Genomic DNA, 25,863 nt, shown 5'->3' on the forward strand with positions numbered 1-25,863 from the left:
GTTTGAAAACGTACATTGTGCTAGTGATAGCCTTCGTACATTATATTATTTGTTTAGGGAGGTCCGAAAATTCTGTTTTTTTAGCCTTGTTATATGAAGAGTTTGGACAGATTTTTAAGTTCCTCTTGTAACGTTGCGATAACCAAAGGTCAATCTCTTTATTCACCCTTCTTATTGCCCTTTTAATCATCACCCTTTCACCTTCATTTTTCTGAAAATAAAATCAGCAACCCTTGGTCTTTGTGACTCCATTTCACACGCCACTTTTAAAGAAAAAAGGGAGGGGAAAAGCTTTGTTCTTCATCCACATTTCTCACACAAAAATCAGATTTTTGTTACTTGTTGTCAAGCCATTTTTTGCATCGGTTTTCAAGCACGTGTTGAGTTCATTGCGATTGTGTTCTTAGGAGGCGAAGGTGGTGATAACTCTCAAGATTTCTAGAGTACTTGGAACCTTTCTTTTGTGAATCTTTCCAAGAAAAAGGTAACTAGCGTTATTCTAGTTCGTTAGAGTATAGATATTGAACTTAGGTTGTTAGAAATGCGTTAGAGAACGTAGTATCATGTTAGGAAGAACTTAGAAGATTGTATGGTTAAAGTTTCATGTGTTTATTGTTATTATTTTGTTGATGGATTTGTTATTGTCGTTGTTTTTTCTATTGGTGTGGGAGTTGTTGTTATTATTGTCGTTGTTTTGGTGATTGGAGATTTTTGTTGTTGTTGTTGGTCGTTGTTGATGTTGATGGAATTGTTGTTGTATTATGTCGTTGTTTTGGTGATTGGAGATTTTTGTTGTTGTTATGGTCGTTGTTAATGTTGATGGAATTGTTGTTGTTGTTATTGTCGTTGTTGATGTTGATGGAGATGTTATTGTTGGGTTGTTGTTGGTGAGTCATGGACGTTACGAGGGAGTTTGGTGTAAGTATGGGTGTAAAGGGGATGGCTGGAGCAAGCCTCGGAGGGGTTCTGGCGAGCGAACGAAGCTCGCAGGCCACGACAGAAGGCTGCTCGCGACTCGCGACGGCTGCCAGTCGCGACCCGCGAGCCTCGTCGCACCTCGTGGTGGGTGGTCTACCCCTGGGTCATGATGTGGTGTCTTTATTTCGGTTTTTGGTTTACAGCTTGTGTGTTTTGGCTTGGTTGGTCTTAGGTAAGTATGCTAAGGATGTTTGAGTAGTTTTTGGGTGGTTTAAGTATTACGTTAAGGGTATGTGTTCTCATGTGATGGGTAACTCTTGGTTTTGAGTCTTGAAACGTGCCGGTTGTTTGTGTTGGCTATGCAAACTCATGTTGGAACCTTGTTGGGTATGATTGGTTGAGTTACGCTCATAACTTGTTCTTATTGATGGTTGGATTTGATTGATGTGTGCTTTTCTTGTATGATTGCACGTTGTTGATAGAGTAACTCTAGAAAGGTATGGTTCTAGAGGTCTTCATTAGGAAATCCTATGAACGGTATGGTTCAAGGAGTTTGAGTGGAATTGCTAAGGGCGGTATGGTCCTAGAAATTTATGCTCGTTAACCTAAGGCGGTATGGTCCAGGCTTTGGTTACTAAACCTTGGGCGGTATGGTCCATTGGTTACTACGGGTGGTATGATCCGTAGATTATAGCTATTCGAAAAGGGCGGTATGGTTCCTCGAGTATGCAACGTAGGCCTTGGGCGGCATGGTCCAATGAGTCTACTCACAGGCGGTATGGTCTGTTATGTTTGAGCTTGTGGACCGCATTTGTTGCATTTGTTGCACGTTGACGCATTTGTTGACGGTTGTCGTTTGATCTTATAGCGAGTTGGTGTTTGGTATTATGTTTTCTGATGTTGTTTCTAATTATTTAAGCTCTTATCTTTTCTATTTGAGCTGGAGAACTGCTAGTTACTCCCCACTATTGTGGAAATTGTTGTATCTTTGTGGAGATGGTGACGCTGTTTAGAGTGGTTCTAGTCTGGATCGGGGGTGTGTGTGTTCCCCGTGTGAGCAAAGAAAGGGAGCTTGTCATTGTGGATGAGTATTTCAAATCTGGACTTAGGATTAGATACTTAGTTGGTTTAGTAGCTAATTCTAGTTTTGACTTATGTATTGGAACTATGGTTTAGTTGTCGTAGTTTTGTTTACTCTATGATTTTGAGGTTTACTTTAGCGGTCGTATGACTCTTGAGACTTATTGGAGATGAGGGTATGGGACCTCATTTTCCCTTTTATTATATGTATTGGAGTTGACTTTACCTATGATGGTTATTCTATTTTGTTTTGTTCTACTCCTTGAGTGGCATCTCCGTCTCTTTGAATTTCCGCTGCCATTATCTATTACTTCTCCTTATCTTAAGGCTATGTCTTCTTGGTTTTGGACGGGATGTTACAGTTGGTATCAGAGCAAAATGTTCCAGAAGCTCTGTTTAGGATGCTATTATTTTCCAGAAGTTGAGTAGACTTGTGACTAGGATTACTAGTGTCTTAGATTTAAGTCTAGAGTGTAGAGAGTTACCTGGGTAGGAAGTAACCTGGGGAAACATTTTGTTTACTACGTTTATTGTTTTAATGTCTGCTTATGTGATTTTGATAGACTAATGTGACAGTTTCTGTTTTGTAGTATGCCTCTACGACAACAGTTAGCCGCTAGAAAGGAAGCTGCGCGTCGTCGTCGCGTAAGCCTGGAAAATGCCTTCATCTCTTTGGCTAATAGAGCTGTTTCTTCGGGTAGTGGGTAGTCTGCTTTCGACCGGTTTGACCGTCATAGCCCCCTACTTATGATGGTGTTGCTGATCCTGTAGCTTTCGAAAACTGGTTAAGGAAGATGGAGAAGCTTTTCACGGCAACAAACTGCTCTGCTGCCGAGATGGTACTGATTGGGACGTATTATCTGAAGAAAGAGGCAGATAATTGGTGGGGAACGGTAAAGGAAGCATTGATGGCTACAGCTAGTTTTGGGTGGACCCAGTTCTCCTCCAAGCTGAAAGAGAGATTCTACCCTGTTGAGTTGCGCTCGCAAAAGCAGGAAGAATTTCTATCTCTGACTCAAGGGAATATGGACATCCAGAAGTACACCGACCGCTTCACGGAGTGTCTAAATTTGCTGGTATGTCATTCCCACCGAAGCTGAGAGGGTTAAGAGATATATAAAGAAGATGAATCCGAGGGTGAGGACCTGTGCTGTGTTGGGGTTACTACATTTCAAGCTGCTTATGAGATGACCCTTAGTGTTCATGCTTCAGTGAGAGAGGAAGAAGCTGTTAAGGCTGCATATGTGAGGAAGCCTTTCCCGTCTGTTGCTCCTGGTCCAGCTAAGAAGTCGAGGTTTGAGCCGAGTTTCCGTGGTGGATACCAAGGCTCCGATTCTAGGCAGGGTTCTGATCCGTCCAAGTGTCGGAGGTGTGAGAAGCCTTTACATCCGGGAAAGGATTGTGAGGGTGCTGCTATTGTTTGCTTCTATTGTGAGAGAGCGGTCACAAGAGTTATGAATGTCCCAAGAATCTGAGGGCTACAGCTAAGCCCCATTGTTCCTCCTAGTCAATCTGCTCCGCCAACGAATCGGGTTTATAGTATGACTCTTTCTGACACCGATGTTCATCCCGACGTCATCTCTGGTACCTTCTTGTTAATTCTGTCCTGCTTCTGTGTTGTTTGATTCTGGTGCTTCTGTGTCTTGTGTGTCTAATTCGTTTGCCAAGAAAGCTAATTTGACTTCGAGTTCTCCTATTCGAATCTTATTTCTCTACCTTCTGGTGAGAATTACCCTTGTTTGGCCGAGTATTGTGGAGTGCCTATCTCTGTGTTGGGTATTGATCTGCCGTGCCGATCTCAAGGCATTCTCCATGGTCGAGTTTGATGTTATTTGGGGATGGACTGGTTGTTCAAGTATCGTGCTCAGATTCATTGCCGCGATCAAAAAGTGACTCTTCGTAGTCCATGTGGCAAGCGTATCTCCTATAGTGGAGTGGTGTTGAAGAAGGGAGTAAAGATCGTATCTGCTCTCAAGATGCAAAGGCTCCATCAGAAACGGGAGCAAGTGTTCCTCTGTATGGTGAAAGATTTGACCCGAGAGGTGAAATTTGAGGACATTCCCGTTGTTCGTGAGTATCCGGACGTTTTTCCTGATGAGCTACCAGGTATCCCTCCTGAAAGAGAAGTTGAGTTCAGCATTGACTTGACTCCTGGTACTGCTCCTTTGTCAAAGGCCCCGTATAGGATGGCGCCTGCTGAGTTGCAAGAGTTGAAGACTCAGTTGCAAGAATTGATTGATAAGGGATTTATTAGGCCAAGTGTCTCGCCGTGGGGTGCCCTGTTCTGTTGTCAAAAAGAAAGATGGGAGTATGCGGCTTTGCATCGATTATCGAGAATTGAACAAGGTGACTATCAAGAATCGGTATCCCTTGCCCCGCATTGAGGATCTGTTTGACCAGTTAAAAGGTGCGGGAGTATTTTCAAAGATAGATCTGAGGTCAGGTTATCATCAGATTTTGGTGAAGAAGGAGGACATTCCTAAGACCGCTTTCCGAACAAGATATGAGCACTATGAGCTTGTGGTCATGCCCTTCGGTTTGACTAATGCCCCTGCTGTATTCATGGATCAGATGAACCGCTCTTTCCATGAGTTCCTAGATTCGTGTCTAGTTGTTTTCATCGACGATATCCTGGTGTACTCTAAGAATGAAGAAGAGCATGAGAGGCATCTGAGTTGATCTTGGGTATTTGAGGCAACAGAAATGGTTTGCAAAGTTCTCCAAGTGTGAGTTCTGGCTGGAGGAGGTGTCGTTCCTAGGCCATGTTATCAGCAAGGATGGAGTCATGGTAGATCCTTCTAAGGTTAGAGCTGTGGTGGATTGGGAGAGTCCTAAGAATGTTACCGAGATCCAGAGTTTCCTTGGTCTTGCTGGTTACTATCGGAGGTTTGTCAAGGACTTCTCAAGGGTAGCTCAGCCGTTGACTAAATTAATGAAGAAGGAGAGCAAGTTCTTGTGGTCCGAAGAGTGTGAAAAGGCATTCCAAGAATTGAAGAAGTGCCTCACTACCGCTCCTGTTCTGACCTTGCCTACTGAAGGGGTTCGGTTTGAAGTTTATAGTGACGCATTGAAGCTTGGATTGGATTGTGTTCTTATGCAACAAGGGAAGGTGGTGGCGTATGGATCTAGGCAGTTGAAGGTGCATGAAAAGAATTACCCTACTCATGATTTGGAGTTGGCTGCTGTGGTGTTCGCTCTTAAAATCTGGCGACACTATCTGTATGGGGTATCATGTAGGGTGTTTACCGACCACAAAAGTCTCAAGTATATCTTCACTCAAAGAGATTTAAATATGAGGCAGAGGAGATGGTTGTAGCTGATCAAGGATTACGACCTGCTGCTTGATTACCATGAGGGCAAAGTTAAGGTGGTTGCAGATGCTCTCAGCCGTAAGTCAAAGCATTCTCTTAATGCGGTTATAATTCCGCCGAGAGACTTATGTGACGAATTTCGGAAGCTTGAAATCGAGGTGGTACCTCGGGGTTCGGTGGGAACTCTCTGTGCTATGAGTGTCGAGCCTGCCTTGTTCCAAGAGTTGCGAGAGAAGTAGAAAAATGATCCTAAGTTGGAAAAGATCCGTGAAGCTAAGGCTAAGGGCCGAGCCGAAAATTTCGAAATCGACTCCGAGGGAGGTCTAAAATTTATGAGTCATTGGTGTGTGCCTAATGACTTGGAGCTTAAGAAGAAGATTCTCGAGGAAGCTCATTGTACTCCCTACTCTGTTCATCCTGGGGTGATAAGCTTTATAAGGATCTCAAGGCTAATTTCTGGTGGCCTTGCATGAAGAGGGAAGTGGCCGAATTTGTGGCTAGGTGTCTGGTGTGTCAAAAGATTAAGATCGAGCATCTGAGACCGGGTAGTTTGCTACAACCATTGCAAATTCCCGCGTGGAAGTTCGACTCTATCTCGATGGACTTCGTTACGGGTCTTCCGAGGGCTGCTGGTGGTAAAAACGCAGTATGGGTGATTGTGGACCGGTTGACTAAGGTAGCTCGGTTTATTCCGATGAAGAATACTTGGTCTATGGAAGAGTTAGCGGAAGCTTACGCTAATGAAATCATTCGATTGCACGGTGTTATGAAGGATATAGTATCTGATCATGACCCTAGATTCTTGTCTCATTTCTGGATTGCTCTGCAAGAAGCTTTTGGTACTAAGTTGAAATTGAGTACCGCTTTCCATGCTGCTACGGATGGGCAGACAGAGAGGACTATTCAGACTCTGGAGGATATGCTCCGAGCTTGTGCTTTGGAATTTCAAGAGTCTTGGTTGAAGTCATTGAACTTAGTGGAGTTCTCTTACAATAACAGTTACCATGCTAGCATTCAGATGGCCCCTTATGAGGCCTTGTATGGGCGAAAGTGTCGTAGTCCCACTTGTTGGAGCGACATAAGTGACTCGTTGGTGTTGGGACCAGACTTGATCCAAGATACTGTCGAGCAAGTAAAGGTGATTCGGGCGAGAATGAAGGCTGCTCAAGATAGGCAGAGGTCTTATGCAGACTTGCGTCAGAAGCCTATTTCTTTCACCGTTAGGGATAAGGTGCTGTTGAAAGTCTTTCCGATGAAGGGAGTGGCGAGATTTGGGCGAAAAGGCATGTTAAGCCCGAAGTATGTTGGCCCCTATGAGATTCTCGAGAGGATTGGGGAGGTGGCTTACATATTGGCTATGCCCCCTGAGTTGTCGAGGGTGCACGATGTGTTCCACGTGTCGCAGTTGCGGAGATATCGCAGCGATCCGTCTCATGTCATTCCTATAGAGTCGATCTCTATTAAGCCGAACATGACTTTTGAGGAGCGACCTGTTCAGATCTTGGACCGTCAGAATCGTGCCCTGAGAAGGAAGGTGATACCCTTGGTTAAGGTGCTTTGGAGAAGCCAAAAATTCGAGGAGGCCACTTGGGAGACGGAGTAGTCGATGAGGCTCAAGTATCCCGAGCTTTTTGTCTCAGGTATTTCCTTGTTATTTTAAGTTCGAGGATGAACTTTTCTTAAGGAGGGGAGATTGTAACACCCCGATATTTCTCTGAAATTTTCGCGTGTTAATTATTATTATCAGATGTGATAAATTATATTTCTACTAAATTATTTTCGGAAAGCATATATATTTATGTATATATATATTTTTACACCTACATTATTTTAATTGACTTTGTGCAAAGGTTATAACGTGCGTCTTATTTATGTGGCATTGTGTTAGACGTATTATATAGTTGTCTGCATTGTTCTTATAAAATAGTACTTTTGCGTGTGCCGAGTGTGTAATGTGATAGTATATTATGTGTATATTTATATTACGTTGGTAATAATAATTTTTAGTTTGGAAAACATATACTTATACATATTATTTTCGAACGTTTTACTTTGTGTTTGAAAACGTACATTGTGCTAGTGATAGCCTTCGTACATTATATTATTTGTTTAGGGAGGTCCGAAAATTCTGATATTTTTAGCCGTGTTATATGAAGAGTTTGGACAGATTTTTAAGTTCCTCTTGTAACGTTGCGATAACCAAAGGTCAATCTCTTCATTCACCCTTCTTATTGCCCTTTTAATCATCACCCTTTCACCTTCATTTTTCTGAAAATAAAATCAGCAACCCTTGGTCTTTGTGACTCCATTTCACACGCCACTTTTAAAGAAAAAGGGAGGGGAAAAGCTTTGTTCTTCATCCACATTTCTCACACAAAAATCAGATTTTTGTTACTTGTTGTCAAGCCATTTTTACATCGGTTTTCAAGCACGTGTTGAGTTCATTGCGATTGTGTTCTTAGGAGGCGAAGGTGGTGATAACTCTCAGGATTTCTAGAGTACTTGGTACCTTTCTTTTGTGAATCTTCCCAAGAAAAAGGTAACTAGCGTTATTCTAGTTCGGTAGAGTATAGATATTGAACTTAGGTTGTTAGAAATGCGTTAGAGAACGTAGTATCATGTTAGGAAGAACTTTGAAGATTGTATGGTTCATGTTGTTATTGTTATTATTTTGTTGATGGATTTGTTATTGTCGTTGTTATTTCTATTGGTGTGGGAGTTGTTGTTATTATTGTCGTTGTTTTGGTGATTGGAGATTTTTGTTGTTGTTATGGTCGTTGTTGATGTTGATGGAATTGTTGTTGTTATTATTGTCGTTGTTTTGGTGATTGGAGATTTTTGTTGTTATGGTCCTTGTTGATGTTGATGGAATTGTTGTTATTGTTATTGTCGTTGTTGATGTTGATGGAGATGTTGTTGTTGGGTTGTTATTGGTGAGTCATGGACGTTACGAGGGAGTTTGGTGTAAGTATGGGTGTAAAGGGGATGGCTGGAGTAAGCCTCGGAGGGGTTCCAGGGGTGAGCGAATGAAGCTCGCAGGCCACAGCAGAAGGCTACTCGCGACTTGCGAGCCTCGTCGCGACTCGCGACGGCTGCCAGTCGCGAGCCTCGTCGCAGCTCGCGACGGGTGGTTTGCCCCTGGGTCGTGATGTGGTGTCTTTATTTCGGTTTTTGGTTTACAGCTTGTGTGTTTTGGCTTGGTTGGTCTTAGGTAAGTATGCTAAGGATGTTTGAATAGTTTTTGGGTGGTTTAAGTATTACGTTAAGGGTATGTGTTCTCATGTGATGGGTAACTCTTGGTTTTGGGTCTTGACACGTGCCAGTATTTTGTGTTGGCTATGCAAACTCATGTTGGCACCTTGTTGAGTGTGATTGGTTGAGTTACGCTCATAACTTGTTCTTATTGATGGTTGGATTTGATTGATGTGTGCTTTTCTTGTATGATTGCACGTTGTTGATAGAGTAACTCTAAGAACGGTATGGTTCTAGAGGTCTTCATTAGGAAATCCTATCAACGGTATGGTTCAAGGAGTTTGAGTGGAATTGCTAAGGGCGGTATGGTCCTAGAAATTTATGCTCGTTAACCTAAGGGCGGTATGGTCCTAGGCTTTGGTTACTAAACCTTGGGCGGTATGGTCCATTGGTTACTACGGGTGGTATGATCCGTAGATTATAGCTATTCGAAAAGGGCGGTATGGTTCCTCGAGTATGCAACGTAGGCCTTGGGCGGCATGGTCCAATGAGTCTACTCACAGGCGGTATGGTCTGTTATGTTTGAGCTTGTGGACCGCATTTGTTGCATTTGTTGCAACGTTGACCGCATTTGTTGCACGGTTGTCGTTTGCATCTTATAGCGAGTTGGTGTTTGGTATTATGTTTTTTGATGTTGTTTCTAATTATTTAAGCTCTTATCTTTTCTATTTGAGCTAGGAGAACTGCTAGTTACTCCCCACTAATTGTGGAAATTGTTGTATCTTTGTGGAGATGGTGACGCTGTTTAGAGTGGTTCTAGTCTGGATCGGGGGTGTGTGTGTTCCCCGTGTGAGCAAAGAAAGGGAGCTTGTCATTGTGGATGAGTATTTCAAATCTGGACTTAGGATTAGATACTTAGTTGGTTTTGTAGCTAATTCTAGTTTTGACTTATGTATTGGAACTATGGTTTTCAGTTGTCGTAGTTTTGTTTACTCTATGATTTTGAGGTTTACTTTAGCGGTCGTATGACTCTTGAGACTTATTGGAGATGAGGGTATGGGACCTCATTTTCCCTTTTATTATATGTATTGGAGTTGACCTTTACCTATGATGGTTATTCTATTTTAGTTCTTGTTCTACTCATTTGAGTGGCATCTCCGTCTCTTTGAATTTCCGCTGCCATTATCTATTACTTCTCCTTATTTTAAGGCTATATCTTCTTGGTTTTGGACGGGATGTTACAAGGAGGCTGAAGTTGAAGGTATAAATCTCGAGTTACTCAAACAGAAAAGCTTTACTTTAGAACATTCTGATTTAATTTTGGCTCATAACTATCTAATTGATGATGTGGAAGAATTGTTCAATGAGTATGTGGATTTGAAAGCTTCTTTTGCTGCACAAGTGGTCCTAGTGTTAATGTCGAAGACTTATGTTTGGAATATGAGGGTAAGATTGTGATCTTCAATCCGAATTATATGAACTAAGAAAAGGCAAGAACATTGCGACCACTTCTGAACCAGATCCAGAACTGGTTTCAAAACTTAAGGATGAGCTTCATAAGGCAAAGTTGGATCTTGCCATTGCTGCAGAATTTAATGAAGCTCAACTTAAGAAACTTGAAACCAAGGAACAGGATTTGAGTGACTGCTTGAGACAGATGAACAGGTTGCTCGATGCTCAGAGTACTTTAAACATTCTGACTCACAACCTGGTAATCGTCAGAGGTTTGGATTAGGGTATTCTAACCAGTTCCAAACCACCAAAGTTGGGAAGAGATGAGACTTGGATTTCTGAATTCAAGAGAGGTAAGTACGTGTTTGCAAAGGACATGCACGTATGTACCTACTGTGGTAAGAATGGTCATGTTATTAATACTTGTTGGACTAAGCAAAAACATGATAAAAGAAATCAGTCTCATGTTCACAATGCCTTATCAGAAGGGTCACACACACAATTGGTCTAACAATGGAAAACATGATAAAATAAGAAGACCAATGTAAAACAAATCTGGGTTAGAAAGGACAGAGTCAAACCATTCCAAGGACAAGGAACCCAAGAAAGTCTGGGTTCCTAAAACTAAACCTTGATTTGTTTGTGCAGGTTAGAGTGAGAGCAAACCATACTGGTATTTGGACAGTGGTTGCTCAAGACACATGTCAGGAGATAAAAGTCAATTTCTCTCACTCGTAGCCTATGAAGGAGGAAGTGTCACCTTTGGAGACAATAGCAAAGGTTTGATTAAAGGTATAGGTAAAGTTGGTAAGACACTTTCTCAAGCGATTAATGATGTTTACTATGTAGAAGGTTTGAAACATAACCTCTTGAGCATTTCTCAACTATGTGACAAAGGAAACCATGTTGAATTTGAAACCAATCTTTGTCATATAGTCAACACTGAAACAAGGGAACTGGTCTGCAAGGGATTTCGACATAACAATGTTTACATAACATTTTTAAGTCAGATTCCAAAGACCAGTGCCACTTGTCTTAGTGTTATAAAGGATGATCATTGGCTGTGGCATAAGAGACTTGGACATGTAGTTTTTCTTTACTCAATAAACTGAGATCTCAAGACTTGGTGACATGTTTACCTAACATCAAGTTTGCTGCGGATCATATTTGTCATGAATGTGCTAAATGTAAACATGTCAAGTCTCTTTTCAGCCAAAGAAGTTTGTAAGCACAACTAGACCTTTCGAACTTGTACACATGGACTTGTGTGGGCCCATGCGTGTGCAAAGTCGAAATGGTCATAGTTATGTGTTTGTGTTAGTTTGATGATTATTCTCGTTTCACTTGGACAATCTTTTGAAGTTTAAAAATGAAACTTTTGAAGAATTTGAAATTCTGGTAAAACAAGTCCAAAACAAGATTAGTCATCAACTGGTCTCTATCCGGTCTGATCATGGTTCTGAATTTGACAATGTCAGCTTCGTAACCTACTGTAATGATCATGGTGTATCTCACAATTTTTCAGCTCCTAGAACTCCACAACAAAATGGAGTGGTTGAAAGGAAAAATCGCACTCTAGAAGAAATGGCAAGAACAATGCTTCTAGAGAGTGGTCTTCCTCGAAACTTCTGGGTTGCGGCCATGAGTAATGTTAAGACCTTTACTGAAGAAAACACCTTATGAGCTCCTTAGGGGAAGAAAACCAAACATCACACATTTACGTATTTTTGGGTGCAAATGTTTTGTACACAACAATGGTAAATCAAGTTTGGACAAGTTTGACCTAGGAGTGATGAGGCTTTTTCGTTGGATACTCTTCACAAGCAAGGCATACAAAGTTTTCAATAAAAGAACCTTGTGTGTTGAAGAAAGTATCCATGTCTTGTTTGATGAGACTAACATGTTCAGCAAGCATGTGCAGGTTGAAGATGCTGATGAGTTCGAAATTGGTATGCTGAACTTTACAGGGCTAAGGATGAAGAAGGTGCTGAACCAGGCTCACCACACAACTCTCATAGAGAGGAAGAGTCTGGTCCAGCACAGAATCAGGTAGCTCAAGAGGTAAGGGAAGGAGATAGTGACTCAGATGCTCATCCACATGAAGATGATGAGATGAGACCACTATGGAAACTGGTTCACCTGCTCAAAACAACAATGAGACAGGGGGAACCAGTACAGGAACAGGTTCAACATTAGAAGGCACAAATGCAAACTTGATATGAACAAATCTTTTAAGTACAAGTCCTCTCACCCCACTGATCTAATCATTAGTGATATTAACAAGGGGGTGCAGACAAGGAACTCTACTTTGCAAAACTTTTGTGCATTCTATTCCTTCTTATCAAATGTTGAACCTACTGACTATAAGGTTGCTTTAACGGATCCAGATTGGGTTCTAGCCATGCAAGATGAACTCAATCAGTTTGAGAGAAATCAAGTATGGCATCTTGAACCCAGGACGGAGAACATGTCTGTTATTGGAACTAAATGGGTGTTCAGGAACAAATTGGACGATTCAGGAATTATAGTCAGAAACAAAGCTAGGCTAGTGGTTCAAGGGTTTAATCAACAAGAAGGAATTGATTATGATGAAACCTTTGCTCCAGTAGCCAGGCTTGAAGCTATCAGGATATTAATTGCATTTGCTGCTCAAATGAACTTTAAACTCTTTCAAATGGACGTTAAGACAGCCTTTCTTAATGGTTATTTGAAAGAAGATGTTTATGTAAAGCAACCCCCTGGTTTTGGATAGTGACTTGCCAAATCATGTTTTTAAACTCGACAAGCTCTTATGGTCTCAAACAAGCTCCTAGAGCTTGGTATGAGAGACTTTCCAGTTTTCTTTTAGAAAATGGTATAAGAGAGGATCAGTTGACAAGACACTATTCTTGAAAGAAAGGGGAACTGATCTGTTAGTGGTCCAAATATATGTTGATGATATTTTGTTTGGAGCTACTAACCTGATTTGTGTAATGAGTTTGCAGATTTGATGAAGAGCGAATTTGAGATGAGTATGATGGGAGAACTTGGATTCTTCCTTGGCTTCAAATCAAGCAAACCAAAGATGGAATCATGATCCATCAACAGAAATACCTCAAGGAGCTGCTGAAGAGGTATGGTCTGCAAGATAGCAAGTCCTATGAAACACCTATTCCAACTTCTACAAAATTGAGCCTTGATGAGAAGGGAAAGGATGTTGAGGGCAAGCTATACAGAGGTATGATTGGCTCATTGCTTTACTTAACAGCCAGTAGGCCAGATATAGTGTTTTCAGTAGGGTTGTGTGCGAGATTTCAAAGCAACCCTAAAGAATCTCACCTAAAGGCTGTTAAAAGGATTCTTAGATATCTCAATGGTACTGATGATATGTGTTTGTGGTATCCAAAGGGCAGCAGCATGAGCCTCATTGGATACACAGATGCTGACTTTGCTGGTTTTATTGTGGACAGGAAGAGTACTTCTGGAATGGCCCACTTCTTAGGTTCTTGTCTCATTTCATGGGGATCTAAGAAACAAAATTCTGTAGCTTATCCACAGCTGAGTCTGAGTACATTGCTGGCTTTGTGCTTGTGCTCAACTCTTGTGGATAAAGTCACAACTAAAGGATTTTGGGGTCTGTTTCGGAAGTGTTCCTATTTTATGTGATAACACAAGTGCAATCAATATTTCGAAAAATCCTGTCCAGCATTCTAAAACCAAGCATATTGAGTTAGGCATCATTTTCTAAGGGACAAGTTTGAAAAAGGTAATGTTGAGTTGGATTTTGCAGGTCAGAAGATCAACTAGCTGACATTTTACAAAACCTTTGAGCAGAGAAGTGTTCATCAAGCTTCGTACCTTGTTGGGTATGATTAAGATTAGACAATGAGCTCTTAGGTCTTGACTTGTCCCTTTGGCTAGTCAAATGATGTCAATTTGTGTATACATCCTTTTTCTTTTGTACATTCTTTTTTCTTTTGCTTTTTAGGGCTCACAAAGTTCTTATGCGATGCTGAACTGATCATCTCACTACTACATAACTGGGTTATTGCAACAATATTGTTGCAACACTTTTTTTGTGTTGCATTATTTAACAAATAGTATAATGTTGCAACACTTTTACTCGAAACGTTGCATATTACAATCTAATGCAACATTTTAAGCAACGTTTTAGCCAAAGTGTTGCATGCTACTGATTTAAACAACGTTTACACGCAACACTTTATGAAAAACGTTGCATTGTAGGAACTATAACAAAAAAAAAAGAAGCGGGCTATCCGAAAATAACGCGCATCCCCAATTTTCAGCCTAAACAAATTCCTTCCTCCTTTCAAAAAGAAAAACATTCCTCCTCACTGCCGTGGCACTCAACCCGTGAAGATTTCTCAAACCGCCATTGATGAAGATTTCTCAAACAACCGCCATTGAAGATTTCTCAAAAATTAACAAAACATCTTATTCAACCGCCATTGTTGCAATTTCTTAGTTTCTTTCAAACTTCTGAGAAGATTAGTTAGGGTTTGCAACTACTTCATCCTTGTTCAGTTCTAACTCGAATTTCTTCATTCGTATATACTAATCTGCTACTCGCTATGACGAATTTCAGAAAGGAAAAAGGCATTTTGGCGAATTTTGAGCTAGGGTTCACGAAATTTGGGGGAATTTTCAGCAAGGGCACGAAATTTGGGCGAATTTTACCCTAAAATTTGTAAGTGTTCGTTTTTCATCTTATTATGATTGAATTTTTTTTCTGATTTGAGAATTATACTCATCAATTTCATCACCTTCATCTTTTACATACGGAAAGTTTCTGGGCTATATTTCAATAAAAAATTTAGCCCAGAAAATTAAAGCTTTCCCAGACTATGTTTCTTCAATGATTTTCTTGATCTCAATAAGTCTGTATGCTACTTTGATTATATACACGTTTCAATTTGAAAGCGACCATCTTCAAGGAAAATAATGAAACAATCAGCATTGGTTTTCAGATCAATTTTGGCAGCAATTGTAGTTTGGTTAGAAAGACATTTAATTTTTTAAAAAAAATTGAAAATGAAATCCTAACCTAAACGCGTTACCTTTCTTCTTCCTCTCACTCTCTCTTTAATCTCGCCACCTCAGTCTCTCCTCTACTTCACATACCGGTGAGGCGGTGACTAGCCTTTGCCTCTTTAACTTTGACATACGTCTGGTACTGTTTAGTGGACCAAGGGTTTTTTGCTGTTCTTTTTCGCCGCATAACACGAACTCGGAACTCATGAAGCCATTCTTATTCGTCCTTCTTCGCCGTTTCTGTCTGACTGACTAGATTTGAGGTAACTTTTTCAGTAATGGTTACTTAGAATTTAGATAATTGGATGTGTGAATTTTAATTGTTGGTGAATGAATTAATAGTAAATTGTAGTTTATTGTAATTATGGAAATAGTTAGTGAATGAATTACCACTAAACCATTCTTCAGTCCATGGTGCTTCCTACTGTCATGATTAGTGAAATTGTGGAAATTATTGGTGAAATTTTAGTTGGTAGAGTGTTAATGAATTGTGGAATTGAGTTAATAATGGATGTTAGTGCTACTGTCATCTTACAACTTACAAAAACAAAACTAGTAAAACAGTAGGAAAATGTGGGAATTGTTGGTGAAAGGAAGAGTTATTAGTGAATTAATGCTTTATTTTAAATTAGGGAATGAGTTATTAGTCTAAGAAATGTAGTGTCTTAGTGTGTTATAAGTTATAACTAAGGTGATTGAGATTAACTCATCATCTTGTGGCTATTGTAACTCTTAATGTTTTATCTTTGTTACTTCAAGTTGCTTCTAAGTTTAAAGTTTTGGATGCTAGGTTTGATGTTTCTTTTTTGATTCTTCTACTGTTGGTCATCATTATTGTTGTGCTCGTTGCTGCATCACTGCTGTATAGCTCTACTTCTGCACCTATTATTGTGATGCCATTTGTTTTGTAAATTTAAACCTGACTAATGTTGGCACCGTAAGACTAAGTTATCTCAAGGTTCATTGCTAATATTTCAAAGGCTTTGGCAATTGAAAATCTTTTCTCATCTTCATGAATTTCTATGCATATCGTGGAGTCAATTACAATAATTGGGTTAAGTTTTAATGGTAATTCCTATAATATTGTTGTTCGTGCGGTTATAGTAGTATTTCAACTATATAAGTTTCATTAATTGATGATAATGGTTTCATTTAAAGTGTTTGTCAATGATATATCATTTATATTTTTATGTATGAAATTTTATCATTTAAATTTAAAATTTCACGTTAGTTGACTAAAAATTTCAGGCTAGTATGACGGAGGATAGGAGTTGGATGAGGCTACCTAGACGCTTGCCTGAATTTGAAAATGGATTGGTTAATTTCCTTAATGCTTCATTTGCTAAGGCATCCCGAGGGAATCAAATTAGATGTCCATGCAAGCAATGTAAGAATCGGTATTGGTGTCATAGAAGTGAAGTCTATGATCACTTAAAAGTGGATGGCTTTGTGGATGACTATGAAATTTGGAGTTTCCATGGGGAGGACCATGTATCCATGGGGCAAGTCGATGTTATGGAAGAAGATAACTTTGTCATGCATGATAGCATAGATGAATTAATGCATGATCGGTTCAGAGAGACCATAGTGGGGGCTGGGAACTCCCAAGGGCCAAATGAGGAAGCTAGAAAGTTTCATAGATTGGTGGAAGAAGGCAACCAAGAGTTGTTTCCTGGATGTAAGACCTTTTCAAAGCTATCTTTCATCATTCGACTCCTCCTTTACAAGACTCTTCATGGTCTTAGTAATGTGGCTTTTGATGATCTTCTTAAGCTTTGGAAAGAGGTTATTCCCAATGCCAACCTTCCTTCAAATTTTAATGAAGCTAAAAAAATAATAAGAGATTTGGGACTTGATTATCAGAAAATTCACGCATGCCCTAATGATTACATGTTGTATTGGAAAGAATATGAAGATGCAGAAGAATGTTATGTTTGCCATACATCAAAATGGAAACAACCGGAAGAGAATCAAGGAAATGGTATAGCTAAGCCTTCTAAGAAGAAGTCTCGCATTCCGGCCAAGGTATTATGGCATTTTCCATTGAAACCTAGGCTTCAAAGGTTGTTCATGTGCTCCCAGACAGCACAATCCATGGCTTGGCATGCTGATGAACGTGAGGAAGATGGGAATCTACGTCATCCGGCGGATGGATTGACATGGAAAAGTTTTGATTCTTTGTATCCAAATTTTTCCAAGGACTCTAGAAATGTCCGTTTGGGTTTAGCTAGTGATGGGTTCAGTCCTTTTCGAACAATGACCATTGCACATAGCACATGGCCTGTGGTTTTAATCAATTATAATATGCCCCCTTGCATGTTTATGAAGTAGGAGTACCTTATGTTTGTCCTTGCTGATTCCTGGTCCCGAATCTCCAGGCAATAATATTGATGTCTACATGCAACCCTTGAAGGAAGAACTTTTAGATTTGTGGAATAATGGAGTTCAAACATATGATAAGTACAATGATCAAACTTTTCAATTGCATGCTGCATTAATGTGGACCATTAGTGATTTTCCAGGGTACTCAATGTTGTCTGGTTGGAAAACCAAGGGTAAATTTGCATGTCCTGAGTGCAATTTTGAAACTCCCAACTTGTATTTGAAGAATAGTAGAAAGATGTGTTACATGGACTTTCGAAGACTATTGGATGCAAATCATCCTTTTTGAAGTAGTAAGAAGGCTTTCAATGGAAAAGAGGAGCAACGACCTCCTCCAAAACCCTTAACTGGGATCGAAATTCATAGTGAGTTGTTGAATTTTGAAAATTCGTTTGGAAAAACTGTTAGGAGGAGGAATGATCCCCAGTATCCATGGAAAAAAAGACCATGGTTTTTTGACTTGCCATATTGGAAGGATATTTCTTGTCGGCATAATCTGGATGTGATGCACATTGAAAAAAACCTTTGTGATAATCTACTTGGGACTTTGTTGGATATTAAGGGAAAAACAAAGGATCATGCAAAAGGTAGATTTGATCTTATGGATTTAGGTTTCAAAGAAGAGTTGCATCGTCAACTTGCAGATGATGGTAAACATGTTTTCTTCAAAAAAGGAAGCTTTTCAATGTCACCTCAAGAGAAAGATATCTTCTGTCGAGCTTTGAAGGAAGCAAAACTACCATATGGGTGTGCATCTAATATTGCTCGTTGTGTGCGTTCCTCCGAAAGGAAAGTTGTTGGGTATAAAAGTCACGATGCACACATTATATTGCATTACCTACTACAAGTTGTTGTGAGAAAATCTTTACCCAAGCATGTGGCAATTCCTCTCATCAGGCTTGGAGCTTTCTTTCGAAAGCTTTGCGGCAAGGTTATTGATCCAAAAGACCTTGATAGCTTGCAAACTGAAATAACTGAGACATTATGTGAACTTGAGAAGATATTTGTACCTTCATTCTTTGATATTATGGTACATCTTCCTGTTCATTTAGTGGCTCAAGTTAAGCTTGGGTCCTGTGCATGGGCGTTGTATGTACTTCATTGAACGATATCTCTGTACATTAAAGTCATATGTGCGTAATCGAAGCCATCCAGAGGGATCCATGGCAGAAGGGTATTGGTTAGATGAGTGCTCAAATTTTCTTGCATGGTATATGCAAGGAGTGAAGTCAACTCATTCCAATGAAGACAAGAAAGGTAAATCGGATGTTATCATATTTAGAAGGGTTGGTCATCCATTGGGAGGAAAGAAGAGAAGGAAAGGCAACTTATTCACTTTGGATGCTAATTCCCTTCAACAGGCGCATCGATATGCCTTATTCAATTCTGATAGTGAAGAAGTCAATGAGTATATCAGGTAAAGATAAATAATAGCATTAATTAACTTACCAACTTACTAACTTACCTACTCATAATTCTTTTTGAAAATTTTAATGCAGTGAATATCCATGGAACAAAACTTGTTGACATTAACACAAGGAAGCCCATAGTTATCCTTTTCCTCTTGGTACCACTCACACCGAAACAAAACAACGCTAAACTTAGACCAATAATTCAGCTCTATAATTTCAAGTATCGAACCGAAGTAAGCCACCTTCCCCAAAACTGGATTCTTGTCCTTAGTGCTTGCAAAGCTTGGAGTTAATGCAACTAAAGATACACCATTATTTTGAGTTTTTTATCTATTGTCACGTTCTTTGGTGTAAAATCTAAAGCCATTAACGTAATAGCCTGAATATCTCTTTGTTGTAGCACTTGGACCTTTAGCTAACCAAAAGATGTGATCTGGAACATCGCTCACCACTGCTTTATTTCTAAACCACTTAGTAAACTCATGGCTATGGTCTCGTGCCTGAGCCCACTTACTTTTCCTTGACTGACAATCCCTTTGTTTTGCCGTCTCAAGTGCACCAAGTTTGGTATGCTCCAGATCCTATTAACTCGAGGTTGAATTATGTTATGAATGCAATTCCAAGGGACATTTATGATTTTGGGGAAGGTGAAGAGGTTGCACACTCTAATAGGTGTGTGCCCGAAGACAATGGCTCGACTTCCCTTGTTAGTATTGATGATACAGAAATTAACTTATCAAGGGAAGATATAGAGCCTATGGTAATGGATGCAAATGTCACTCTTGATGGTGTTGCAACAGATGAGCAAAACCGTGAAGACTCAGATTTTGATGATACCGTGTGGGATTGGATGGAAGCAGATGAGGATTTCGACAATGTTGCTGAATGATTTGAACGTATAGATTACTTTTTTTGAGGTTGTCTTATTAATTAGTTAATGCATGTTCAATCTGCTACTTATTCTTTGTTAATGATACTTCCAACTGTTTTTCATGCTCTTTTTCAGGGTATCTAATTCTGCATGATGAATCTGTTTCAGTGCTTTGTTGTACCTTTAACTTGAATTATTGTAGATTTTATTATCTGAATATGCCTTGTTAATGAGATTGTTACTGAATCAGTTTCTAATGTAATGTGTAGGTTACAAATGGCAAAGGGAAGTAAGGCTTTGAAGACAATGAATGCTTATGGGAAAGGCATAATGCAGCGAGTTGAGGAGTGCAGGACCAGATTGCTTGAGTCTGCAATCCTAGACATAAGCAGGTCACTGACGAACTTGGTGGACGGAAAAAAGAACAAAAAAAGGAAAGAGAAAGCAAAGGGATCTAAAGAGGGAAACAGGGATCTTGATTATTCTCCTGGTAGTCAGTCTAGTGAAGAAGAGCAAGAGGAGGAACAACAAAGGTCAAATCATGCTAAAGCAGTTTCGAAATTGGTACGTTGTTGTGACTATTATCGCTCATTGATCTAAGAACACTTCTTCAAACAAATTGAAATGACTGAAGTAATATTTGGAATCGCCTTGTCCCATAAATCTTACACCTCCCAAGGCATCCTCTTCCTGCTTGTCAATGGGCTTATTTCCTTATTCCAAGTGGTTACTCTATCAAGGAAATGAAGACTTATTCTTCTTGACAATTAGGTTAAGTCTTCTCTAGAAAATTGAGCTTTCTTCCTTCTGGCCTTCCTTTTTTAGAGTCTAAAAATGGATCATCATGGAACTCTTGCCCAAAATAACAAGATCATGCACAGGTTCAGAAAGAACATTAGAGAACATTTCATACTTTTTCCTAAGAGCAGGCTCCCATATATATAATATTTAACAGATAAGAGAATTCTCAGAAAATTGAGGAAAGTTAACATAGCCTAGCCTACCAGGAGAGACCACATAGCTCCCACAACACCCAAAGAAGTTCCTCTGAACATGGTGTCGATGTAAACAAACGGCCAACAACATTAACCTGATCAGGAAAGAAAACCAACAACAAATTGGGAACAACCACCACTGTTTTGCAATGATGAACAGGAATAACATAGACAACAATAAGACAGAAAAGGTAATAGGAGGCATATATATGTAGCAAGGAAACTTACAACTTTGAGATGCATCTCAATATTTAATCCAACCTCTTGTAGACGGCAAAAGAACCCTTTAGATACCAACAGTTCTGTGATTTACTTGCGAGCTTCTGATTTCAAACCCACCAGTTCTGTTTTTTATTTTATTTTTTGTTAATAATGCCTTGAAGTTACGACATCATGTGTATGGGTCCCTTTTTTCATCGTATTTTCTTGCTTACACTTCTTTTTTGTGTGTGTTGTGTTGTGGATGGGTGACAAAATTGGAAAGAACAGTAAGCTTTTTTTTGTAATTTGTAGTGCAAGAATATGTTTTTGGTTGTTATATGGATGTAATAATTTATGTGATCTGCTGATTATGCATCAATTCTCATGACAATCATGTTTTCTATACTGCAGGAAGGAAGTGCTACAGCAGCTTTTGAACCCACTAAGCCAGTTAGTCGGTCTTCGGAACCCTATTCTGTTTGAAGCTACTTATTTATTTATCATCTAACATTAGCACTTAAAATGCAGAAAATGCAGAAATTGTTACATAAACAGGTGATGACTCGATCATATGCTCCTTCCCAAAAGTATGTACCTCCAATGATGCTAAACAAACTTCTAAAGCAGAGTAAACAACGGAGACAAGTTGGTGAAAATGGAAAAGGGAAAGCACCAACTATGGCTGAACTGATCTTGAAGAAGAAACAACCAAATCAGGAAGCCGCCTTGGAAACTCCTACACCTTTAGCTGGTTGTCTTGAAAATCAACTTGTGGTTGATGCAGACTTAGAATGGCTCTTAGGTAAATCTTTTTTGTGCAGTTGAATTAATATAGACCCTGCAAATGCATGTGATTCTAACATACAAATTGTGTCTGTGATAGAATTGGATGAAACACGACATGTCAATGTAGATGAAGAGGATAAAAGTGATGGAGAATCTCAAAACCCAGCAGATGATGGTGAATCAGCAGCAAAAGAAAATGACGAAGGTGCTGATGATGATGGCAATGACGAGGAAGTTGATAGTGATAAGGAGGAGATGGATGATAGTGATAATGAGGATGTGGATGATAACGAGGCTGAACAAAACACTGTGAATGAGACTGAACAGCAAGGTAAAAAATTTAAGAAATTCATTAGGAAAGATTTAAAAAATGTGGGGATAAAGTTTGTGATCAGAATATATGATGAATTTTGACCTTGGATGAATGAATGAGGACATTGAAATTGTATTAGCATGACCAACTCAATCGACATGAAAAAGAGCTACTAATACTAGCCAAACATATACTAATATGCCAAGGTTTTATACTTTGTGCATTATATGGGGAGATCAAGTTTAATTCTTTATCGATAGCGATCATTTGATCAACTAATTTATCATGATCAACTATAAACAGAAATATCATCGAATTTGACTTGTATATATGAGATATAAGAAAACAATATTCACTTTGTTTTATAATAGTCAATTCTCAAAATGAACAGAACAATCCCTGTGATAAGAGATACAAAGTGAGAAAACAAACCCATATTAGACTAGAAAGACACTTGAAGAAGACGACGGGGCATAGAGGATAACAGAACCCAGGTACCTAGCCAGGGGCATAGAGGATAACAGAACCCGGGTACCTAGCCAGGGACAGTTCTCAAACAACCGATAGAAAATCGATCGTTGACCATTACCTAGCAACTTACTGGACAACTTGGCCAGCTGAACACTGATCAGAAACAGTCAGAAATAGCATAACTGTAGAAACATAAATGAGCAACAGCTGCTGAAAATGTACTAATTTCATTGCTTGTTCAACTCAATACAGCTTACATTGTAATGGTTAAACAGAAAAAATCAATCAGCCATGACACCATATTGTTTGGTTCAGCAAAGATGAAACGCAACTGTTTTTCCCCACTGCAAAATCGCCCAATGAATAGTTTTACATTTTGTCCAGGCTAAGAGGGACTATGCCAAACACTTGGGCAAGGAAGGGCACGTAGAGAATCAAGAAGTGCAAGCCAAAAGAATCCTCCTGGAGCAATATAAATTGTGCTGTTTCTGCTTTATAAATTTTACATCTTCTGTGTTGTTTCTGACATCCTGCTCCAGTGATGAAGCGAAATCTTTAATACACTTCATCTGCTCATCCTTTTCAATGTTCTGGTTCTGGTTCTGCCATATGCAAACATTGAGTCTCAATGTTCTGGTTCTTTGAGTCTCAATGAAATCTTGCAACTTTGAGTCTCAATGTTCTGGTTCTGCCATATGCATTATATATGTAGTATATGTTTGAAAGACTTATTTGAGCTCTGATCTGGTTCTGCCATATGCATTATTTTTTTTTTCCAAACTGTTTATATATATATATATATATATATATAATATATAATATATATATATATATATATATATATATATATATATATATATATATATATATATATATATATATAATATATATATATATATATTATATGTGGGTTGTTTATAGTTACTTTGAACTTTTTGCTTAGTTGCAATTGGAAGGGGTCCTACTATGATGCATCCAGTGCATATGCGCCCTCTTGAGAAGCGTGAGGCCATTATTTTGAATGAGTTTGGACAGCCTATTGGACCAGTCACACCTAAAAAGGACACAATAGGTGAATTTTCAAGATTCTTAGGGACCATTGCTCGAGACTACGGTAATGCTCTACTGACATATAGGAGTTGGAGAAAGGTGCCTGGCAAAGATAAGTTGTGGGAGTACGTTTTGGTAGGTCTTGTGTCTGTTTTTTAGTGCAATAATACAGCAACACTGTACTTCCCTTCTACGTACTAAACTAATAATGTTGTTCTTCATCTTCAGTCCAAATACCTGGTTCCTGAAGAAGGAAAGGAATGGGTACTAAAGTCTATTGGTGCTGCCTGGAGGATTCATAAGTGCCGATTCAAGAAAAGGCATTACCATAAGTACACCACCAACAATCTGAGATGGATGAAAAGGCCTAAAACTATACCCGAAGAGGATTTCAAGCAGTTGTTGCTTCTATGGAACAAGAAAGAAGAGAAGGTAGTGCATTTGTGTATATCTGTGAATTGATAGCTGAGGTACATATAAGATATAGATATATATATATATACTTTTGATCTAAATTTTGTAGATTATTACTTAAACCAAGCTGAGGGACAGAATTGTTCCTGCATTGTTCATTTGTAACTTTTTTCCATAAACTTGCTACCTAAAGATCTCCCTTATAGCTCTTATACGGTGGTTCATCTTATATTTTTCCAGTGTTAATGTGATGCATGAATTTGGTCACTGAAATACTTCTTCCCTCTCGGGATTTACAGTCACATTATCGTAACATATGTCTATACAAGACGAAAAACGCCTTTCATAATAATGACGTTAGTTTTATCCTCTTAACATCACTTAACAACATATTAAGAAATCTGATCCTTATATGTTACTTTTAGTGTTCAAAAAAATGTGACTATTTTATTTAATCATTTCTCTTGTAAGCAAATGATTGAGTCTTGGTAACAGATCATAAACTTCCTCATTCATCGACTTTCACAAATTTCTTTAGATGTATGTGAACTACTAACTGAAATGCACACTGAGTTACAAAAACCAGAGATAGCTCATATTAATTTATTACCATGAAAACAGATAATTCAAGTCGCCAACCTGTACTTTTGTGATTGTTGAAATATGTCTAAATGGATACTTTTTTTGCATTTGACTTAAGTGATCTTTGATAGGACCTAGCTTTTTTTATTGTGCATGTATGTGTAGGCCCGATGTTCTCTTAATCAAAGTCGAAGGAAAGCTCAAAAGAACAATCACACTGCTGGACCTAAAAGCTTTGCAAGGATACGTGAAGAAATGGTAAGTCACTTCCCTAAGGATACGTTTGAGTATGTTAGGAAGCCAAAGATTAGCTCTCAATCAAACTAATTCTAGTTAGATCTCACTTAATGCATGATAAATACTCTATATTGTGGCCCTTGTAATGGTAAACTGATTCTTTCTTTTTCGGGTAGAAAAATGAAGATCCTAACAAGCAGTTCCCCTCGTTAGCTCAAGTCTTTGAGCGCACTTGTGCAAGAGATGAAAAGAAGAAATATGCTGATACATTTGAGGATACAGCAAGAAAAATTATATGGTCGTTCATACGCTGATTTAGGATGTTGATATTGTTATTTTTGGCTATTCATGTGTTAATATTACTACATACGTTGATTTAGGATGTTGCTGCCTATAATTCTGCCTACAATATAATTTTGTTTATGATACCTTGATTTAGGATATTGATATTGATTTTGATTTTGATTTTGCTACCTATAATTCTGTTTATGTGAATTACAGGAACCTATGAAGAGTTACCAACCCATAGAAGATGAAAGTGACCCTAAAGATGCTTTTATGGGTGTGATGGAGAAGGAGTACCCTGGTCGTAGGCGGCTATTTGGTAGGGGGGTCACCAATAAGGTATTGAAGAAGAGTGTTGCTGCTGCTGGTTCATATGTGGTGCCAAAAGAGGTAATGGATGCTGTGAGGGCAGACATGGAAGCCGAAAAGACTGAGATTGGTGACATAAGAAAGGAACTTGAAGCAGACTATGAGCAAAAGAAAGCGAACCTTGAGGCAGATTACGCAAAGAAAATGGAGCATTTCGATAAGTCAAGGGAAAGTCTGGTTAAAGACATCTTGCAGAAGCTCATAGCAAAGCTGCCATCTGATGTTGTCCGAGAATTCTTAGTTTAGAAGGTACACAATCACATATCAGTTTCATCTCCTCAAAAGTATTATATGCATCATATATAGTTAGGGATTTAGTTACATAAGGTAATATTATATGCATAGATTGGTCAAGTATAAGGTTAGCAAGGCCATGTGAGTTTCAATATTAAGTTAGCATTACACCCTTAAACTAGGGGTCCTGTTCCTTGGCTGCCTTGTTTTATGAACAATCTTGTCAACGAATTTGGTGATGCTTTAGCTTCCTTTGGACGTGGTTGCAGAATATAAC

General features: G+C 39.1%; 4 protein-coding genes across 5 annotated transcripts; all 4 read left to right on the forward strand.

The window, feature by feature from the left end:
* The first annotated feature begins 3,836 nt into the window (after positions 1–3,836).
* LOC130589681 (uncharacterized) lies at positions 3,837–5,548 on the forward strand. Its single transcript, XM_057391174.1, has 3 exons — positions 3,837–4,361; positions 4,700–5,224; positions 5,315–5,548. The coding sequence occupies exons 1-3, from the start codon at positions 3,837–3,839 to the stop codon at positions 5,546–5,548; spliced, it is 1,284 nt and encodes a 427-aa protein (XP_057247157.1).
* A 10,690-nt stretch (positions 5,549–16,238) lies between these two features.
* On the forward strand, positions 16,239–19,667 carry LOC130589685 (uncharacterized). Its single transcript, XM_057391180.1, has 5 exons — positions 16,239–17,226; positions 17,363–17,507; positions 17,658–18,396; positions 18,494–18,623; positions 19,333–19,667. The coding sequence occupies exons 1-5, from the start codon at positions 16,239–16,241 to the stop codon at positions 19,665–19,667; spliced, it is 2,337 nt and encodes a 778-aa protein (XP_057247163.1).
* A 192-nt stretch (positions 19,668–19,859) lies between these two features.
* On the forward strand, positions 19,860–23,164 carry LOC125491856 (uncharacterized). Of its 2 annotated transcripts, XM_048633932.1 has the most exons (6): positions 19,860–20,213; positions 21,257–21,295; positions 21,374–21,400; positions 21,473–21,647; positions 21,729–21,962; positions 22,800–23,164. In XM_048633932.1, exons 1-6 carry the CDS (start codon positions 19,911–19,913, stop codon positions 22,802–22,804), a joined length of 783 nt encoding a protein of 260 aa, XP_048489889.1. In that variant the 5' UTR covers positions 19,860–19,910; the 3' UTR covers positions 22,805–23,164. The 2 variants fall into 2 exon arrangements, with proteins under 2 accessions (XP_048489889.1, XP_048489884.1); XM_048633927.1 differs by having other exon boundaries at positions 21,374–21,647.
* A 220-nt stretch (positions 23,165–23,384) lies between these two features.
* LOC125491853 (uncharacterized) lies at positions 23,385–25,598 on the forward strand. Its single transcript, XM_048633924.2, has 5 exons — positions 23,385–23,600; positions 23,694–23,897; positions 24,627–24,719; positions 24,875–24,979; positions 25,200–25,598. Exons 1-5 carry the CDS (start codon positions 23,385–23,387, stop codon positions 25,596–25,598), a joined length of 1,017 nt encoding a protein of 338 aa, XP_048489881.2.
* The last annotated feature ends 265 nt before the right edge of the window (positions 25,599–25,863 follow it).

The sequence above is a fragment of the Beta vulgaris genome, chromosome 1, assembly GCF_026745355.1.
Source record: "Beta vulgaris subsp. vulgaris cultivar EL10 chromosome 1, EL10.2, whole genome shotgun sequence".
NCBI lineage: Eukaryota > Viridiplantae > Streptophyta > Magnoliopsida > Caryophyllales > Amaranthaceae > Beta > Beta vulgaris.

Coding starts and splice junctions, on each gene's coding strand:
- LOC130589681 (XM_057391174.1), top strand. CDS start 3,837: ATGGACTGGTTGTTCAAGTATCGTGCTCAGATTCATTGCCGCGATCAA. Junction 4,362..4,699: donor AAGGTGACTATCAAGAATCG/GTATCCCTTGCC, acceptor TTGAGGCAACAG/AAATGGTTTGCAAAGTTCTC. Junction 5,225..5,314: donor GGCGACACTATCTGTATGGG/GTATCATGTAGG, acceptor AGATGGTTGTAG/CTGATCAAGGATTACGACCT.
- LOC130589685 (XM_057391180.1), top strand. CDS start 16,239: ATGACGGAGGATAGGAGTTGGATGAGGCTACCTAGACGCTTGCCTGAA. Junction 17,508..17,657: donor ACCATTAGTGATTTTCCAGG/GTACTCAATGTT, acceptor TCCTTTTTGAAG/TAGTAAGAAGGCTTTCAATG. Junction 18,397..18,493: donor CTTCATTCTTTGATATTATG/GTACATCTTCCT, acceptor TGTACATTAAAG/TCATATGTGCGTAATCGAAG.
- LOC125491856 (XM_048633927.1), top strand. CDS start 19,911: ATGTGTAGGTTACAAATGGCAAAGGGAAGTAAGGCTTTGAAGACAATG. Junction 20,214..21,256: donor CTAAAGCAGTTTCGAAATTG/GTACGTTGTTGT, acceptor TCTATACTGCAG/GAAGGAAGTGCTACAGCAGC. Junction 21,296..21,373: donor CTTTTGAACCCACTAAGCCA/GTTAGTCGGTCT, acceptor CTTAAAATGCAG/AAAATGCAGAAATTGTTACA.
- LOC125491853 (XM_048633924.2), top strand. CDS start 23,385: ATGCATCCAGTGCATATGCGCCCTCTTGAGAAGCGTGAGGCCATTATT. Junction 23,898..24,626: donor GGAACAAGAAAGAAGAGAAG/GTAGTGCATTTG, acceptor ATGTATGTGTAG/GCCCGATGTTCTCTTAATCA. Junction 24,720..24,874: donor CAAGGATACGTGAAGAAATG/GTAAGTCACTTC, acceptor TTTTTCGGGTAG/AAAAATGAAGATCCTAACAA.